The sequence below is a fragment of the Chrysemys picta genome, chromosome 16, assembly GCF_011386835.1.
Source record: "Chrysemys picta bellii isolate R12L10 chromosome 16, ASM1138683v2, whole genome shotgun sequence".
NCBI classification, from domain to species: Eukaryota; Metazoa; Chordata; order Testudines; family Emydidae; genus Chrysemys; species Chrysemys picta.
In genome coordinates, this window is record NC_088806.1 from 12,057,634 (window position 1) to 12,077,972 (window position 20,339).

The following is a 20,339-nucleotide window of genomic DNA, read 5'->3' on the forward strand; positions in this document are numbered from 1 at the left end:
AGGAACACAGTCCAAGACAGGTCTTGCAGGCACAGACAACAGGATCCCCCTCAGTTAGGTCCATCTTGGGGTCCCTGGGCATCCCAGCCCCCTTGGGAGGTCAGAGCCCCGTCTGCCTCCTAGCCATATCACCAGCCAGCTCCTGAAAACTCTCCCCTCAGTGACCCCTCCCACAGCCCTTTGTTCAGTTTCCCGGGCAAAGGTGTCACCTGGCCTCTAACCCCTTCCTGGGTTCTCATGTTACATGCTCAGGTATTCTCCGTCGGTCAGTCTCCCATCCCCCAATGCAGACTATCCTAGCCACACTCCCCTGTCAGCATTGAAAGACCACAGTAAATCAACTTATATTCATAGAATATCAGGGTTGGAAGGGACCTCCGGAGGTCATCTAGTCCAACCCCTGCTCAAAGCAGGACCAATCCCCAGACAGATTTTTACTCCAGTTCCCTAAATGGCCCCCTCAAGAATTGAACTCATAACCCTGGGTTTAGCAGGCCAATGCTCAAACCACTGAGCTATACCTCCCCCTGCATATTGTGAATGGTCTGTAGCTATAACACAAAAAGGTATCACTTGCAAGTCCAGTCTTCAAGGAAGCCAGACACCCCTATGCCTGCTAAATCAAGAGAGTCAATTAAATTTAATTTCACAACCATGACAGTCTTTTCCTTGCTGGTGTGTGGTTTCCAAAGGGCAAAGAAAGCTGTGTTGAGAGCCTGAATAAAATATAGAAAACCACACTACTTACAACATATCCAGTAATCCTAAATACAGCCATCTATTCAACCTATAGCTTGAGCCACACATGCGTCCTCAAATCCCGCATGCCTGTCTTCCTGTGTTTGATCACATAACAATCATGATAATTGCCCTGGGGAAAAGATGGCAATTTAAAAACAAGGCACAGACATACAAGGGTGAGCATAACAGATAGAACCAGCCTTCTCACAACTGATGAGCACAAGGTCTCCAAGTCTTAAATAACACTGCTCAAATTGTAACCTTTAAGCAGTTTTGATGAAAATATTAACCATTACTTAGTACAAATTTTGTTACATGCATTGGTGGATTACTAGTATTTAATTATTTAGATTCTTTGCAATTGTTCAATATCTTCATCAGTTCTTCAGATGTTAAAGCCAGAGTGCCATTGCTCCAAAACCTACTTAGCAAGGAAGAAAGTGTATACAGTTATTAGATATCTGTACCTGCACTCCCTTGCTCAACCTCCTAATTTCTGTCACATACTAAAACTGCAAACAAACAACAGCTGCAATTGAGGGGCAACTCATAACATAGAATCTGACAGATACACGTCTACATCTTCACAAAGTTTATTTACAGCTAAGCATAGAAAGAAATACCCAACAGGTTACAGAGAGCATCTGTTAAAAGGGAAGGCAGAGAAGTTTTATTTCCAATCCACGTTAACTGTTTCAATACAAAGCAACAAGAATAGTCCCAGTTTGTCACAAGGACATAAAGAAGGTAACATAACCCCATTCTTAGGGGTAAGCCATTCTTTTTTGTCAAGGTCCAAAATTCTTGGTCAAGGTCTAGTCGAAGTCCAGACTCCAAAGAAGAAAATAAAAAAAAGATAACAATAATGCTAATAAGAAGTAAATAAATAGATGTTGGGGTCCATTGAAAAGCGATTTGGCCCGCCGTCTGCCTATTGATGACCCCACATTGACTCTGACAGGTGATTGATCTCCACTCTCTTGGATTTGAAGAGCTGGTTAGTTTTACCCTTGGTATCTCACCAGGCTGACCAAGCCATGTTATCGATGGTGACACTAGGATTGAAGGATTATATCACATTATAAAAAATTGTAAATAAAGATGTCGTCAGAACTTGAGTGTTCTGTAATGAAAGGCTGGTTCCCCCAGTTGAGTCCCAAATGCTCTCCTAGAAACACCCTCCGGACCCCTACATTCCCCAGCAGGAATGAAAGGAGAACTCCCAAGCACTGCACTTAGCTCCAGGCTGATTTATTGGGGGAACGGGGGAGAAATTATTCTTTGCTGCTGAGCAGGGAGCCAGGGCCGTTCTCTGGGAATCAAGGTGCCCAGCCTGACCCAGCTGCTTCATTGTCCCCCAGGGGCCCTGCAGGCTCAGACCGTCCCTGAGGCCAGGCAGCTGCTCGGGGAGCTCTTCTGGTGTCACTGGCCGTGCCTGGATATCCCACTCTCAGGGCCTGTGTTCAGCCATCAGGAAAGGCAGCAGCTTTGCTCCCTATGTCTAAACAGAGTTCCCAGGCAGTGGTTCTCAACCAGGGGTCCCAAGTTGAAGGGGCAGCGAACAGATTTTTTTGTGGGGGCAACAAAATAACCCAGAAAGCAGGGCCGGCGTTAGGGCTTGGGGCAGAAAACTGAAATCTGAGCCCGACTAGCCGGGGCTGAATTCGAAGCAACTTAACTTTGTGGGGGCCCCTGTGTTGTTCCCAGGGCTCCAGGCCCCCATCCCAGCACAGACGGGGCAGTAACCTCACATCACCCCTTTGTGACTCCCAGGGACCCTGCAGGGACAGCAGCTCCATGCTGGGCCCTAGGGCCCCCCAAAATACCTGGGGAGAGGGGGCAGTAAACCCCCATATCAGGGGACTCCTGCTGCCTGGAGGTGACTCTATGCTCACAGCCCCTCCCCCTCACAGAGACATTCCATAGCCCTCCCCCTCATAGCCCCTCCCCTCACACTGACACCCCCATGGACCCTGCCTCACAGCCCCTCACACTGACATTCCAATGGACCCTCCCCATCACAGCCCCTCCTCCTCACACATAGAGGGACTTGTTTGCTGCAGCCTGACATTACAAACCCAGGGGTGAGATTTTATGGATCTGGAATTCTCCCAACCACATATTAACTTCCCCATCTCCCCCAGTGCAAGGACTCCCCAAGCTAGTCGAGTCCATACATGGGTCACTCTTTTCATCACACCAGACGGCTCCCTTTGAGCAACGACCTTTTGAGGCCAACAAGAAACCTTCTAGTTTGGACTCATTCATTCACCACATTTATCAGTTGTCCTGGGCTCGTTGCCCGTGACCTGCACATCTGCTGGCTGTCAGGCGTGAGACCCTTTGATCCCTGACTCGCCTATAATCCCTGTTTTTCAAGCTCAAACCCAAGACCAGAAACTTGCTGCAGCTTATGCAGCCCCATAGAGCATTCAGAGACACAAAGAGAAGATCCATAGGTGACCTTGGCAAACCCCATAAGAACTGCCAGACTGGTCAGAGCAAAGGTCCATCTAGCCCAGTACCTGTCCTCTGACAGTGGCCAGTGCCAGGTGCCCCAGAGGGAACTAACAAAACAGGCTTCCTGGGAGCATCTGTCCCCTTCCACCACAACAGCAAGCAGGCAGGTAAAAGAGAGGGGGGAAAGTCCCAGGAACCCTTCCTCTTTTTCTCCACAGCCACTGCCCATCAGCAGGGTTCCTCCTTCTCTTCCCTCCTGGGCCTCAGTGCGACTAAATCTCCACACCTAGACAGCTGGCCCTTCCGCTGCACCCCGATTCCCCATGCCTGAGCCTCCCTGCCAAAGTCCAGCACCTGGCTCCATAGAATTAAGTCTCACACCTCACTGGGGACTCGACTTCTTGTGCCCAGAGTGTCTCCGTCCCCTCAGTAGATGACCTGAGAAACACAGTGTCTGCCTTTTCCAAAGAAGTGGATTCAGAGTCCCGAGTGCTGACCGTTACACCACGGAGCCATCTTGTGCTGTTTTCTCTGGACATCTGTGACCCTCACGGGGCTGGTTTGTGTAAGGGGATTGTTGGCTAGTGGGGTTTTTTGGTTGGCTAGTTCCCAGTACCAAAACGAAGGGGAAGGGTCAATGGGAAATCAGGACCCTGAGACTGACAGTCCCCAGGGGCAATGGGGAGAGGCCAAAGCTCCAGCTCACCCTGAGAGACAGTCTAATGAGGGAGTCGCCAGGCCAGGGGGTCCCATTCTCCATGTGAGCTGGAACTACCTGGGCCAGAGTAGGGCCGAGATAAGGAGAGAGCAGGAGCTGAAGAGCCCGGGAGCAGAGCTGTGCAGGTGTGGTGCGAGAAACTGCTACCTGTAGGAATTTGCTACGTCTGGCAGTTACTCATATGTAACAGATCGTAAAAAACTGTGATCTGCTGTAATTTGCTACCAGTAGCAGCTACTGATACCTATGGTTGTTCGTATTTGCTAACTTGTCCTAATTTGGTACTTCTCACCTTTCCCACCTTTTGGTACAGAGGTAGCAAATTGATACCAATAGTAGTTACTGATACCTACGCTTGTTCTTATTTGATGACTTGTCCTAATTTGCTAAAATGTGATAGTGGTGGGGGATGGAAGCATAAAGTCTTCAGCTTCCAAATATAAAAATTGCCTCTTAATATAGGATTGTAAAAAATAGGGTGAGGTCACTTAAACATCATTTATTTTGCAGCTTAATTTGCTGTGTTCAAAATGTAGCATCCTGACATTGATACTTCTGCCCAAGTGACCTGTGGGTTGGATTCATTTTAGTGGGACACGTGGAGGATAATTTAAATTTTTAATTTCTGTAGGGTTCGCATTCTGGTGTAATTTATCCCCACTACAGTTCTATTTTATTTATTACAAGAGCACAAGTCAGTCACAGAAGTGACACAGTACCCATAGCAAGACTAGGCTGACATAACTTGAGTTAACAAAGGCTTGTAGTGTAGATATGGGCTAAGGTATGTGAAAGGTTTGGGAGAGGTAACAAGAGAAGTATGAGGGTAGACCAAGATTCATGCAGGTGTTTAGCTCCAGCTTTTGTGGAAGATGCCTTATGGCACCATAGAATATATCGTAGAATATCAGGCTTGGAAGGGACCTCAGGAGCTCATCTAGTCCAACCCCCTGCTCAAAGCCCTAAAGGCTCAGGCTCAAAGAGGCACATAAGACCAAAATATCATGTATTAATTAAAGTTTCTTGACCTCAGGGTCTATAACTCATGTTTTTAGAATTTTTGGGGTTGTCAAGCCCTCTTGGGGTTGTAGATGTGTGCTCATTATGTTTTGAAGGCCAAAACTATAAATGGGTTTAACAAAGAATTAGATCAGTCCCTCAGGCTAGGTGCATCAGATATTAGCCAAGAGAACCAGGAATCCATCCCCATGCTCTGGGTGTCCCTAAACCTCTGACTGCCAGGATGGGTCACTCAGTGATCACCTGTTTTGTTCATTCCCTCAGAAGCACCTGGCACTGGCCCCTGTCAGAAGACAGGATCCTGAACTAGACGGACTATTCGTCTGACCCACTACAGCAGTTCTAATGTTCAGCAAAAATTACAATCAGTTTTTGCCTTTGACAAGGATGTTACATGAGAGAGTATACAGCCTTTATGCAATATTTGTGAATCAAGTTCTACACTCAAGTAATGGCATGCCAAAAAAAATTAAGGGCTGGATTGAGAGGCAAAATAGCAGTTGCAAAAGGGAAACACCATTTGTGGATTGAACAAAAAAAAATTTTTGAGACCAGCCCAGAAATTCAGTCAGGCTGGAAGTCAGATGATCCAGCAGAATCAACATCTGCTCTAAAAATAAGAAGAAAAAGTTTGAATTAAAAATTCCAAATTAGAAATCACAGTAAAAAAACAGAGCAAGTGCAATACCAGAAACACAGATGTAATTGCTAAAACTAGCAATTTCTTACTGCTGCATATTTTCAAGGAGGACTTGTTGGTAAAATATAAATTAAATAGCACAATGACCTTCATCTGCACAATAACAAAGCTAAATGATGAAGTGATAAAAGTAATTCAGGGAATCCCAGCAGCAGATAAGACAAGTTGGTGAATTGCTGTGAGACTTTATGCAGCCAGATGCACTGATAAGGGGATTCTTTGGTTCTGTAAAGGATTTCACTGAATGAAGTATCAGAGGGGTAGCCGTGTTAGTCTGGATCTGTAAAAAGCGACAGAGAGTCCTGTGGCACCTTATAGACTAACAGACGGATTGGAGCATAAGCTTTCATGGGTGAATGCCCACTTCATCATCTCACAAAGTGGGTATTCACCCACGAAAGCTTATGCTCCAATATCACTGAATCAAGTCTCCTACAGCACCCCCATCTCTGCTCCTCCTCCTGCCTCTGTGTGTCCCAGAGCCGCTGCAGAGACTGACCCACACCCAGGCTCTCTCTCCTATTAGCACTCGGAGGGGTCAGTCCAGCTATGGGAGAGTGAGCGCCCCCGGGAGCAGGGAAGTGACCAAGTCTCCCTGCCAGAGGGTTAGGGAAGGGGGAAGAAAGGGAGAGTGAAGAGACTGAAAGGGGATAAGGAGAAATGTGGGGAAAGCAGTGCCCAGCTCTTTTCTACTGCATCACTCCTGAGTAGATTGCTCCTGAGCTCTGGGTATATATCCCCCAGTGTCCAGGGTCTCCCAGATCCCCCTGTCTCCCCAGGGAATGCACATAGCGGTCTCCTTCCTGCCAGGCGTGATTACAAGCAGCTGTAAGTGTCACCCTTATGCCAGGATTTGAGAAAGACAGCAAAGCTTGGGAACATGAGTAGTGTAAGGGCACTACCGTCAATCAAACCCTAACCCCGCCCCTTGACCACTTAAGCCCCGCCCCTTGACCCCTTGGTTCCTCCCACCTGTCACCGGAAGTCCCACCCCATGGGGGTATTACTTCTGGGGTCAAGGTGCCACCTGACCGGAAGCAAGGTGTGTCATGTGACCCCTCTAAGAACTCCCACCACCACCCTCTACCAATCAGGAGGGGTTTCGTCCTGATAGGACTGCCCCGAGAGGAGATTTTGACCAATCAGGGTGACTTCCGGGGCAGGGGTGACCCTTCCGGAGGTGGGTCGTTTGACCCCTCTAAGAACTCCTCCCAAGGCCCTCTGCCAATCAGAGTGCAGCACCATTACCCCATAAGTCCCAGCGCCAGACAGAGGAGGCGGCCATCTCTTACCAAGGACACATTTTTTCGAAAGCGCGGAAAGGCTGCTGAGAGGAAACATGGATTCCTTCACCACCCCCGTGAGAACTTCGGACTTTGTTTTAGGCCCAACCACCCTTGACCTTGTGTGGAGCAGGCGTTACATCAGCGACAGTTCCGAGGAGGACCCTTTGACCCAGCCATTGATGGATACGTCGGAACCCGACCCCAAAACCCTCATGAGACAGCCCGATGAACATGACGGCCTCTCTTTGTCCACCCCCTCAGAGGTGGAAAGCGATTACGGCTCGGGGGAGGCACCAGCGGACAAAGCGAACGGAAAAGATGGCGCTCAGGTAAAATGAATGATTAAGAAGCGGCGGTCAAGGAGGGGTGGGTAATGGGGTAGGAACCGGGGGTTGCGTAAATTAAAAAAACAAGCAGTGGGGGTGCTTACGTGGTTTCTTTTCTGAAAATCTCTCAACAGGTCGACGATGCCTTTTTCGAGGCCTTTAAGAACTTACACATTGGAAGCCCTGTGGGAGTAAACATATCGTGCGTCAGCTGCTTTTGCTCATGTCTGAGAGACAGATCTCAAGCTGAAAAGGACAAAATGGAAGAATGAATCATCTGAGACTCCCTTATGGTAGGGGTCATGGCATCCATTTTTACAGGTGGCTGTAAAAGGTCGTGTTAAACCAGGCGATTAATAAAACTTATTTAAATGTGTCAATATGAATGTGTTCCCTTTCATACTCATGGTAGTAAAAGACGGTACCAGTAACAGTCATGTCTACACAGACGGCTCTGTTAAAGAAAATATATTACGCCCCCGGGGAAGTTGGGAGCTTCGGTGGGGTCAACCCTCTTTTTCAAGCGGCCAGAAAGCATAGTAAAACTTTAAACAGAAGACAGGTAACAGCATGGCTTTCAGACCAGGATGCCTTACACTTTACACAAACCGGCTCGAATAAGTTTTAAAAGAAACCAGACCATTGTTTCAGAGGTGGATGCGCAGTGGCAGGCAGATTTGGTGGATATGCACCAGTTCTCCAAACACAACAGCGGTTTTAAGTACATCTTAACAGTGATAGACATTCTATCCAAATATGCCTGGGCCTTAGGCCTAAAACACAAGACGAGTGGTGAGGTATCCAAGGCCTTTAAAGCTATTTTCAGTGAAGGTCGCGTGCCTCAAAAATTACAAACCGATCGGGGGAAAGAATTTTTAAACAAACCTTTAAGTGGATTGTTAAAGTGGCATGGAGTTCACCATTTTCTTACCAATAATGAAGTCAAATCAGGGGTTGTGGAGCGATTTAACAGAACTTTAAAAACTAGGATGTGGAGATATTTTACAGCCCATAACACCTTTCGCTACATTGACGTCTTACCTGACTTTATAAAGAGTTACAACCAGAGCTTTCACAGAACTATACGTACCAGATCCATTGATGTTAACCCTTCGAATTCTCTGAAGGTATGGAAAACGGTTTACGGAGATCGTTTTAAAATAAAACCGGTTGTTGCCCCTTTTAGAAAAGGTGACCACATGAGACTATCTAAAACCAAAGGCGCTTTTGAAAAAGGTTATGAACAGACGTTTACTGATGAGATATTCATAGTGGATGAAGCCTTAACCAGGGGCCAGAGACCTGTATACCGCTTAAAAGATTACGAGGGTGAGGCAGTTACTGGATCTTTTTACCCTGAAGAATTACAAAAAGTAAACCCCAAACGAGACAGGATTTACAGGATTGAAAAAGTTCTAGCAGAGAAAGGAAAAGGGAGAAAAAAGCAGCTACTGGTGAAATGGTTGGGGTGGCCTGATAAGTTTAACAGCTGGGTGGAAGCTTCTCAACTCTGTGACATCTAGACACGAACAAACAAATAAACAAAAAAAGATTCCTTCTGCAAGGACAGAGAGAGAGAGAGAGAGAGAGAGAGAGAGTAAAATGAGTGACGGCGGGTTTTACATTACTTTGCCCAGCAATGCCAGCTCTGCAGTTTTTCCCCAAAACACCATCTCAAACTTTACAATACGGCTAATTAAGCCCTTGGATCTCCTGGGTGCCTGGGAGGTGGGGTTAGTGGAAATACAATACCCGCACAACTGGAATACTATCAACGAAGACACCCCTTCCGAAATCACCTTTGGAGCTACAACATGGAATTTCATGCTACGACGAAGTTATTACTCGACCATACCCGAATTACTGGAGCATATGAACAGCAACATGGCTCGTCATCCCGGACCGCCTGAGGTGGTCATGAACTACGACCCTGTGGGTAGAAAAGTGAGACTTAAATCTACCGATTTTATGTACGTGTTTTCTACTGACGGGGAGCTAGCTAACATTCTGGGTTTGGGCCACAAACGCAACGTCCAAAAATTCCCCTTCTCGGCAGACATCACAGGAGGTTTTAACTCCTTGTATGTATACACGGATATCATAGAACACCAGTTTGTGGGGGACTTTTCTGTTCCCCTGTTACGCTGCGTCCCTGTCCAAGGAAGGAACAACGAGTTTGTTACCATCACCTACGACAAACCTCATTACGTCCCTGTCAGTAAACACCACATCGACACCATCACCATTGAAATAAAGACAGATCAGAACAGACATGTCTCATTTCACTTTGGCAAGGTGATCGTCAAGCTGCATTTGCGGCCGCGGAGAGAGCGAGGTTCCTAAAAAAGCAAAACCCTATTATGACGATCCCAAAAAATTATGGCGACCCCACCATCTACAGAAACTATTACAAAGCCCAGGCTGGATACGCCCTTCCTGGATATCATGAGGCCTCCGTGATGTACGGGGCGGGTGTGGGTGGAATATTTCGTAGCCTCTTTCGCAAAGCCGTACCGCTTTTGAGAAGGGGGCTAGAGATTATTAAACCCCACGTAAAAACCGCTGCTCAAAACATAGCTAAAGATGTGGTAGGTCATGTCTCCCGTGCTGTTCTGGAGAAGGTGGGGAATACAGCTTCACAGGAAGGATCGGGGCTGATGTACATTAAAAGGAGGAAGAGAAAGAGAAATACATCATACCCGCGACGCACAGGTCCCCCGAAACCCTTTTAAAGAAGGGCTTTGACACGCAGGGCCGGCCATAAGCAAAAGTCCAAGAGGAAGCCTGGGCGAAAGAGGAGACGCGCTCTGCCTGGTAAAAGAGACATATTTTAATCAACATGGCTTTTGTTCACTGCGGGTCTGAAGAGTTCACCAAATCCGAACTAGACTTGTTTCAAATAGCCCCTACACAGACCAGCATCGAGAAAAGCATCTACATCGAGGTGCCGCCTCTATCGGCCATTACGGAGTCTGCCCCCATTGACTTTTTTATAGCAGGGAATGGCATAGATTATATGGATTTAAACAACACGCTGCTGTACCTGTGTTGCAAGTTTGTAAAAGGAGACGGAACTGAACTCGCCGTGGACACCAAAGTGGGTCTGGTGAATTACCCCGTGGCCTCTATTTTCAGTCAGTTGGATGTCACACTGGGAGACCGCCTCATAAGCCAAAGCAACAACTGCTACCCTTACAGAACCTTTATAGAATCGGTGCTCAATTACAGCGACGACACCCTCGCCACGCAATTTTCCGCCGGCCTGTTTTACAAAGACACTGCTGGACAACATGAAGAAACAGAGTTGGAGGGAGGGAATCTAGGGTTTGTGAGGCGTGCAAAGCTGACAGCCAAGAGCAGAACGGTAGAGCTGCTGGGCCATTTACACAGAGACCTGTTTTTTCAAGAAAAACTTGTTAAACGGAGTGGATGTGAAAATTAAACTGACACGCAGTAAAGACGCTTTCTGTTTAATGGGCAGTGCAGCTGAAGGCTTTAAACTGCGCATTGTATCAGCGTCCCTTTTTGTGAAGAAAGTACGGGTGGCCCCGGGAGTCCGTCTGGGGCACGCGGAGGCCCTGCTTACCGCTAATGCTAAATACCCCGTGGACCATGCGGGAATGAAAGTGTTTAGCATCCCCACGGGCAGCAGGGTCAGTAACCAGGAAAACCTGTTCTTGGGACACTTAAACCCTAGGACAAGCATTTTGGGTGTGGATAACGATGCCTTTAGCGGAAATTATGCTAAAAATCCCTTTAATTTTAAACATTACGATATTAATTTTGTGGCCTTGTATGTGGATGGTGAACAGATACCGACCAAGCCTCTGCAACCGGACTTCGAGGCAGGACGCTGCGTGAGAGAATACATGAATTTGGTACAGACAGCTGGTGAACACATGAAAGATCGTTCTCTGTTAATCGACCGTGAGGAGTTTGCACAGGGTTACACCTTGTTTGCCTTTGACCTGTCTCCCGACCAGGAATGCACTGATCACTATTCCCTGATTAAAACCGGGAACCTGAGAGCAGAAATACGTTTTGGGAAGGCTTTAATGGTTACCGTCAATATGATTGTGTATGGGGTTTTTGACAATGTCATAGAAATAAATCAGAGGAGAAACATTCTGTTTGACAACATGTGAACATGGACACCGTGCAGCTCTCACGTGTCTTATCAACGGACCCTTACATGAAAAAGAATTTCTTAGATGTGTTCCCTTGCGATTGGCTCCCAGGAGGCAAGCTGTCTCAGAGGCCCCTAGGCTTGGTGGTGAACACGCATCCACACAACCAACCGCGTGAACACTGGCTCGCCTTGTATCTGGCGGAGCGTAACCGTGGAGAGTTTTTTGACTCATATGGGCACCCCCCGAACAGTGTGTTGTTTCCTAAAATCATTATGAAATTTTTAAACAAAAATGCCACAGACATGGTGTTTCACAATAGACAATTACAAGACCCCCGCTCCATCGCCTGCGGCTATCACTGCGTGTTTTTCTTACATCATCGTAGCAAGGGTTTATCTTTTGAGCGGATTTTAAATTTGTATTCTAACGACTTAGTGCAAAACGACCGGATGGGGATGAATTTTGTAAAAAGTAAATTTAAATTCTTGGGCATGCCTAGCCTTGCTCAAACCATGTTTCAACAAGCCCAGACATGTGTATCTTGCAATGATTTTCATAGCCATGTTACCCAATAAAGCACCCCAGGTGAGGAGGTTTAAAGACAAATGATGTTTGGTGTTTTTTGTTTTTTTTAAACCAAATGAGGAAAAAGTACACAGATTTTTTTTTAAATTATAGAAATGTTTTATTTAAAGCAAAACATTACCATTTTTTTTTTAAATTTAGAATGTGAAAAATGTTACACACTGAGCCATTCGGCTCTTTTAGCCAATTTTCGTTTTTTAGACGGCAAAAAAGGGGTCACGGTTTCTCGATCCACGGCGGTGTCAGCAGTCGAGGCCTTGAGGCATTACAAAAGATCTCTGTTGGCCGCGTTGCCCATGACGGAAGATGGTATGTTCAGTTCTGCCATGGCATTCATAAACACATCCCATCCTTTAGGTACATGTCTGCTAGGAACAGAGCGAGTCTGGGTGACGGCCCTGACTAAGTCGAGCATGTTAGAACCATTAACCACAGAGCCTTTGTACACAAAAGACCCTTTATCGTTCCATGAAGAGAGATTTTTATCCTGGCCCAGCTTATTTAGCAATACTATTACATTTTTCTTATAACACTTATTGACGTTATCCAACACCTCCTGAGCAACAGAGTCTGAGTTCTTTGGTGTTTCTGGGGGTTTGGCAGTCACACTGTTCCTGTTCCGGTAGAAACAGACTTATTTTTTCTTTATCTGCATTGCTCTGCTTCACGTACATTAGGTACCTTTGAAGCACGGCGCTGTAAAGTTTAGCCTTTTCATATTCAGCCAAGTCAGTTCTTTCAAGAACAGACTTCATTTCAGCATCCAGTAAGCGAGTTGCGGTTGTTCTGATATTTTCCTCTGCCTGAGGGGGAGCCCTTAATTGCTCCAACTGGTGGCTGGGCACCAGGAACATTTTTTCTGCATACTCCATTATCGATTAGTTAAAAGTCCCGTTATCAGAGGGATAGCAAAACTTAACAGAGGTCTGATAAACCCCCCAGACTGCTTTACCACATGCTTTTTTTCTTTTAAGTGAAACCCTTTTATTACACAAAGTTGTTATAAGCGTGCATTTCTTTTTCAGCACACGCACTTGATTCTGTGTTAAAGGTACGTTTCCTTTTAAGGTATTGAGCGCTATTTCTGAGATGGCCGCTACTAGATCGTCAGAGGCCAAACACAGTATAGCCCTCCTTTGCTGTGGGGACGATTTGCTAAGTAATTTTAAAAGGCCCAGGTTTCTCTTCACGCAGCTAGACATGTTTTCGGTCAGCAGCCCCGGCTGTTAAAAAGGGGCCTGCTGATAAGTCCTCTCTTTTTATACCCAGCTGTTGTTCTTTTCAAAGTATAAACCGCCGGCCAGTCTAGAGGGAAAAGACCAGTTCTTAGTCTATAAGCTTCTGGTGTGGAAGCATTTAAATCCACCACCAGGTAGCCATAAGGTCTTTTGGTAGCATTCTCAAAAGCTTCTAGAAAGAATTGAGCTTTGCCGGGGTACATTTGCTGAGCGAGCATAGCAATTTGTAATTTATCCCTGGGGTTTTTGAACAGAACCATGTACTTTGTGTTTAGGTTAATCGTGCGACTCTTTTTTCCCCTGACAAAATACGTTTTGAACTATATACATAATGCTCAGGTTTCTGTGATGCACGTACTTGGTAAAGGCTTTCTCGATTTCATCGCTTTCACAAGCCCAGTTCATCAGATAGTCTATGATAATCATATTTACTTTATTAGTAGGAAACAAACTTTCATCGTCAAAAGCATCAGGCAGACCCTCCACAAAATTGATAAAGGGATATTTACAAAGCAGTTCTTTATACAGAGGTTGCCAACAACTGTAACGCCACACGATATTCTCAGGCATAACAGACAGTGTGTGTTTGGCATTATCCAACACGTTTTTTATAAAGTAACTTTTCCCGCAGTTGCTAGGTCCCGCGAGAATTGCAGAAAAGGGGTGTTTCCACCTCGTATCCATTTTTTCTTTTTTCAAAAACCGTAGGGCAGGGTTTTAAAACCTTCTCCTAGGACCCTCTTGTTGTAAACCACTTTTTGTGTCTTTTTAAGGGTTTTTGTCTCTATTTGCCACTGGTTTTTGTTTCTTACGATAGAGGGCTGCTGTACCTCTATCTTTTTTGAGGTGTTTTCTTGCAGACCTGTGCAATAGTCCAAGACTAGATCTTTCAAACGGTCGAAGTTGATCTTTTCGCAGTTTGCTACGTTTAGGGTAATACCTTTGACTTTCATACAGGCCTTTCCACCTGACAGCTTATACCCATAGGTTTTCGGGCCTGCCGACACAAACTCGGTGATGGGTTGATCTGGCGGGATCTCGCTCGTGAGGTCCCCTAAATAATCCCCTAGAGGGGGATTCCAGTCACCCTCCCTTTTCACAAATATCACTGAGTCAGTGTCGTGGTACAGGCACCGCTCTTGCAAACCGTCTAGGAGGCTGTATAATTCTAAGTGGGCATAAGCGGTGGTGAAACAGGCTATGAAAACATTGGTATTGCCAGAGACAGAGTACCGTTCTTTTGTGTGCTTCCATGACACGCACACTGTTTCATTATCGATAAACTCGCAGGATGAAACCTCATAATCGGGGGAGAACAGGTACTGCAAGAGTTCATCAGGGTCTCTCACGCTGCTGGTGTTGGGTAGGTTGGATCTTTGGCCGAATTTACCCCACAGAGAATTTAAAAACAGTTTAGCGATTTGGCATTTAGCAGGGTTTGATCTGATCTCGTGTTGGCGTAAATGCACGCCTTCTTTTTGGTAGAAATCGCTAACGTACTTATTTTGTTTTTCCTCGTCTGTGCACCAACTGGGGTACCCTGAAGCCTCTTGTTTCTGACGGAGGTGTAATTTTATGTACTCTGAAAAGAGTTTATCAGATTTTTCATTAAAATGCCAGATTTCATAGATCTTAGCCACCGCGTACCCCTTCGCTATGGCTGCGTTCAATTCCACCGTGCACCAAGACCCCAGGATGGCCCGGTCCTCGTCAGTATGGGTGCATGTCTCCCGCTGCTCGGTTTCCGCACAGGTTCGGCATAGCAGGAACATAAGCTTGCCATCCACTCTGACAGGTAACAATGGGAAAAAGAGGCCTCGTGGGGGGTACACTTTAACTTTTGCAATTCCAAAATAATTTGCAAGGGGCCCAAATTTGTCATAGACTATATCGGGGTGTCCGATAGGGTATTCTTTGGTTTTGTTTACGAAAGGGTACAGGCTAGTAAAATCAGAATAGTGGATTTCTTCCCCGCATTTAGGCTTGTAATATAGGCAGATAGCGTTTGTCCTCCCCCCAAAAAGAGCATCCCTAGGCACAAGAGGCTGGGGTAACTGGGCTCGGTTTTAAAAGTCTGCAAGCTCCCTGTCTGTTTCTTTCATCACCTCCCACTCGTGCTCCCAAAGAGTCCTCACTACAAAACCAAGTCATTTCAGATAGTCGGTCTTGAGCTGCGTCTTGTAATAAAGAAACCCAAAAGATGTCCCCGTCATAGGATTTTGTGCTTTTTCACAATAACAGGTGACTCAGCTGTGGAAAAAACACCCGTTAAACTCAAAGGCTGTGCGTACCCCATCAACATCGGCATAACAGTCTAAAGAGTAGGGGCCTACCTGTAGTTCCCCACCCTGTAAAGCGTGCCGTATTTGTATATTTTCTTTGTGAGAGATACAACAGCCATTGAATAGATGGGGTCTAATATCTCTTTTTCTGCCTGTGATAGTTGTCTGGAGGGAGAAGAGCTACCGTGTTAGGCTCCAAAAACAAACCTGTACATAGCCATGCAGACAGATGCCAGTGTTATGTACCGGAATGGATCTATACACAGTTTTATCTCAGTGAATTTACCAGGTTCTCTCTCTACTACATCTCCCTTCTCTTTTCTGTATAGGATACAGGCCTGTCTCAAAATTTTTACATCCTGCTGACAGTAATACGCGAGCTCTTTCTGCAAGTCAAATGCCTCAGAGCTGTGGTCCTGATACCAGTCGAGAAACTCTGCTTTTTCTCTGGGCATCATGCTTTCTACACCATAGTGCTCCATACCGGGCATAGGCCCCACGTAATTTTGATTTTCTAACGTGTTAAAAAGTGTGGAAAATACCCTTTGCACCCTTCAAACCCCATCGCCTGCGGTAGCTTGCTAAGCTTCATGGGCAAGAAGTTTAAAGAGTCTATAAAACGAATGCCCAGGGCCTTAACTTCCACGCACATTAGTTTACTACCCTGAGTGATCAGTTCTAGGCCCATCTTTTCCTTGGGAAACGTCTAACAATAAAGTATGCATCATAACCTTTAGAATTATGTGCTAGGAACGTGTAGTCCCGAAACTCTTTGCCAATAAAGGACTTCACAAACACATAAAGACACTCATCGCCCTTAAATTCCCAGGATTTTTCTGGCTTTAGGGACATAGCAAAAATGTAATTGGAGTGTGCACCCCAGTCTCCTGCGTGCATTTGAAATCATAAAAAAAAGTATACTTTTCTGAAGATTCGGGCTAAGGCTGTCCATAAAACAGAGGTGACCGTCTACATCACCAACGATCAAACCCTGACACTGCTTACACCGTCTCCCTTTACACCTATGCTGCTTGTTCACGTAAGACTGACACTTCTCACACAAAGTTTTAGACAGGCATTCAACTTGGTTTTTTGATGCAGTCGATATGTCTGTCTAAACACTCTTTGGACCGACAATACAGTCTACAGCTAGGACACCGCTGCTGCACGCCCATGCTGTCTGAGCACGTTACGCTCAAGCAGAAGCGGCAATGATATCTGCAAGAGTGGTCGTGGCTGTACACCATGTGGCAAAACTCACAATAATTTTTCGCTCCGAACAACTTTTTTACATCCAGAACCCCATAGTAATGCTCATCGTGCAGCAGGATAAAATAAGTCTTGGGGTACACTGTGCCCCCCGTTTTAAAAAAGCCCCAGCCGCCTTTCGCCGTATACAGCACCACCTGTATGTTAACTCCTAAATGCTGTTCAAACTTTGCTACATCGCTGAGCATAACCTTTTTTTGATCTGACCACCCCAGTTTCTCATGTAACTTTCTTGCCTCCGCTAACAATTCAGTGTCCGTAGGTTTACGATCGGACATGACGGCCAAGAGCCCACCTGCAAAACACAAATTGGTACCGGTGTAAGTCAGGTCTACTAAACACTGTCTCTTTTTATGAATAATTTGACTATTAAGGATAGTATTTAAAACTCTACGAGCACCCCAACCCCTGTTTTTTACAACTGTCACAACAAGGCACAACGTCCCATTGAGATGCAACTCTCTATTGCTCTGTAGCAGTTTTGAGGTCTGATTTAAGAAATCCTCAGCAGACAGCTCATCCCTAGTTCTTTTGACTGAAAACAGAGTTAATTAAATTATGGCTCTCTAAACGTAACGGAACATAATCATCAGGGCCTACTCTACCATTAATGTCATCGCGCACTAACTGTATTCCCCGGTGTATGGCTTCAACAACCTGCTGAGTGAATTTATTTGCTCAAGATTAACAAAACAAAATTCCTCACAATACACCGACCCCCCCAAATCTGGGTACTTCATGTTGCCAACTTCTCACTCTCTCCATATACACCTCGGCATTTTTGGGGTTACTTGGGGGTTCCTCTACAGGATCATTAGCGGCATCTTCTACATCAGATGCTATTTGAGAGTCAGACTCTGAGGCGCCTCCATGAGGTCATTGGGAGTAGAACAGGACCCGTCTAGAGAGGCCTCTGGGGAATTTGCTAAACCAGTCGGATTCCGCCTCCCCATTTTCAGACAAGCCAGTTTGAGAGCCTCCAGTAGGGGGCATCTCTTTGTTTTTTTTCCCTCATTACCTCTTTAGCCCTTTTTAAATTTTTTACAACAACCTGGGCCTGGAACTTTTTGGCAGCCATCTGTTTATCCCCCAAACGCTGTCCCCCCTTTTGTTTACAAATGAGCTGATGTGTACCCTGGAGGGTGCCCCTTTTACCCAGGCCCCTTTTCACGACTAGTCATGCCTGCTCAGAGCCACCCTTTCCAGCCCTTATGTTTTTCATCATGGCTCTGAACCAAGCATCATATTTTCCCCATTTCTTTCTAGAATCCCGTTCTTTTAGACTACCCGAGGATACATCCTCCACCACTTTTCTGAGGGAAGCCTCAAGCCCTTCCCAACTACTAGAATATGGGGGAGCTGGGACAAGCTTATGGTTTTGGGAGAATGGTTTGTCAGTTCTTGGTTTTTTATTCACAACCCCTAGAGTGCATGCTCCAGGATTGTGAATGTGGGCATTTTCGCTCACAGTTTCCTCAGGGCTTGGTGTGGTGGTGGCCGCTGAGGAACTAGAGTGCTGGTTGAGTGATTGCAATACCTCAGCATCGCAGAAGCTTTTAGTCCTTGGTTTTTTAAATGCAGCACCTAGAGTACATGCTGCAGGTTTGCGCACATTCAGAACCCCTAGAGTGCGTGTTCTGGGTTTTTGAATGTGGGTGTTTTCGCTCACAGTTTCCTCAGGGCTTGGTGTGGTGGTGGCCACTGAGAAACTGGAGTTGTGGTGGCATGGTTGTTTACCAGAGTCTTTTGTTTTGTCCTTGGGTTTGACGTATATGAGGTTTGGACCGCCCAGATGTTTCAGCTGCACTCTTGTGCTGTTTTGCATTGTTAAAGGTCTCAAAGCAGATTCCTGGTTCGTTGGCAGTTCTGGAGGAGATGTCCTTGTATCTCTGACTACAGCATTGTCAGAAAAGTTGCCCAGGCCTATGACGGGGAAAAACAACATTTTACAAAAACTGAACTTTACCACCTCTCTCACCCACACCTATGTATTTACTTAAAATACAAAACCTCAGAACAACCAAACCAATAAGCAAAATATATTTACAGGGCTTCATCCATCCATCCGTCACTGATGCTGGTGAATTTTCCTTTTCAGTGGTCTCTTTCGTTTTTCTTTTCAGCTTGTTTTCCCTCTGGTCTAAGGATCTCTCATGTTTTGACTGTACTGTGGAGCAAACAATATTATTATAAAACACATGAAACTGTCTTGTAAACATACCTCTCTCACACACACACACACACACTTACTTCATTAGGGTGTTTTTCTATTTAAAAAGTCATAGCTTTACAACAAAATAATCCATTTCAGGCTGTACAACAAACACGTTTTTAAATACATCTCATTTTTGCAGAATAAAAACCAAAACTGCTTTTAAAATCCATTTTGCAGAGAAACCCTTGTTAGTTTAAAATACACATACCACCAGTTTAAAACCCACAGTTTGCAGCCATATGCTTTTCAAAAACCCCACATGCATTTTAAAAGCCACATGGTTGTTTTGACCCCACAGCCATGTGCCTTTGGTTTAGTTAGTAGCATCCACCCCATTTTAAAAACCCATCACATTATGCACAGTAAAAAAAAAAACCCTGTGCCAAGTACTTTAAAAAAACAAACAAACAAAAAAACCTATGCCTTGCACAGGCCCCTCACACACACACACAACAGCAGCTTTATAAAATACACCAAACCAAGTTTGCAGCCATATACTTTTCAAAAACCCACATGCATTTAAAAGTTTGTTGCAAAAAAAAATAATAATAATAATAAAAATAAAAAATAAAGTTACCTTTCACTATGGGATAAAGTGTTGCAGGCACACGCTTGTTCTGTTCCCCCTCATGTGTGCTTGGGCCTTCAGGTTCAAGAACAAGCAAAAATGTTAGTTAGTATTACCACCAAATCCCTTTACAGCCTGTGTAATACTTTTTTTTTTTTTAATTCAACAGTATTAAGCACAACTATAGTTAAAATGTTTTTTACCTTGGCCTGGTGGTGAAATGCAGTTTAAAGTTACTGGTTCCATGCTAAACAGATCACACTGCAATAAACATAGGCACCATTATTTACTAAGACAGCATGGGCAAAGAGTGGCCTTATATAATATATAGTTTCAGAGTTAAAGACAGCAAGACTTACCTCTTTTTGCAGTCCAGCAGCTATCCAAGAAAGTTTTCTGTTGAAAAGGACAAACTGCAGCATACCTGAGGTTTTTATACCCTCTTAGCCCATTGTTTCAAACATAGTTGCTAACAGGTTAATTTAATCACCCCTCCCATAGCATTCCCTTTTGTGATCTGGGGTAGTGAAACCATTTTGTCTGGGTGTGTGTGGTTAAAACCCCATTCAGTTCAACAGACTAAGGATAGCTCAGTGGTTTAAGCATTGACCTGTTAAGTCCAGGGTTGTGAGTTCAAGCCTTGAGAGGGCCACTTAGGGCTCTGGGGCAAAATCAATATTTGCCCTGCTAGTGAAGGCAGTTCTATGAGATAAGTATATCTCCATATTAACTCTATTGTACTCAGACACATGTCTGAACTAGCCTTGTTTGTTTTATTGTAAGCACATTTTTAGGATTTTC

At 45.3% G+C, this 20,339-nt stretch overlaps 1 protein-coding gene across 4 annotated transcripts; it reads right to left on the minus strand.

The window, feature by feature from the left end:
* Nucleotides 1-1,388: 1,388 nt before the first annotated feature.
* On the minus strand, nucleotides 1,389-20,314 carry LOC103306856 (uncharacterized). 4 transcript variants are annotated; one of them, XM_065570091.1, is made up of 7 exons: nucleotides 19,898-20,314; nucleotides 19,742-19,799; nucleotides 19,548-19,613; nucleotides 18,803-18,922; nucleotides 18,493-18,678; nucleotides 7,356-7,434; nucleotides 1,389-1,796 (listed from the first exon to the last, which is right to left on the minus strand). In XM_065570091.1, exons 1-6 carry the CDS (start codon nucleotides 19,958-19,960, stop codon nucleotides 7,379-7,381), a joined length of 549 nt encoding a protein of 182 aa, XP_065426163.1. In that variant the 5' UTR covers nucleotides 19,961-20,314; the 3' UTR covers nucleotides 1,389-1,796; nucleotides 7,356-7,378. The 4 variants fall into 4 exon arrangements, with proteins under 4 accessions (XP_065426163.1, XP_065426161.1, XP_065426160.1 ...); XM_065570089.1 differs by lacking the exons at nucleotides 1,389-1,796; nucleotides 7,356-7,434 and adding an exon at nucleotides 8,911-17,050; XM_065570088.1 differs by lacking the exons at nucleotides 1,389-1,796; nucleotides 7,356-7,434 and having other exon boundaries at nucleotides 8,911-18,678.
* Between the last annotated feature and the right edge of the window lie 25 nt (nucleotides 20,315-20,339).

Bases quoted from the DNA above. Each gene is read 5' to 3' on its own strand.
- LOC103306856 (XM_065570087.1), bottom strand. From the start codon at position 14,976: ATGTTCCTGCTATGCCGAACCTGTGCGGAAACCGAGCAGCGGGAGACA.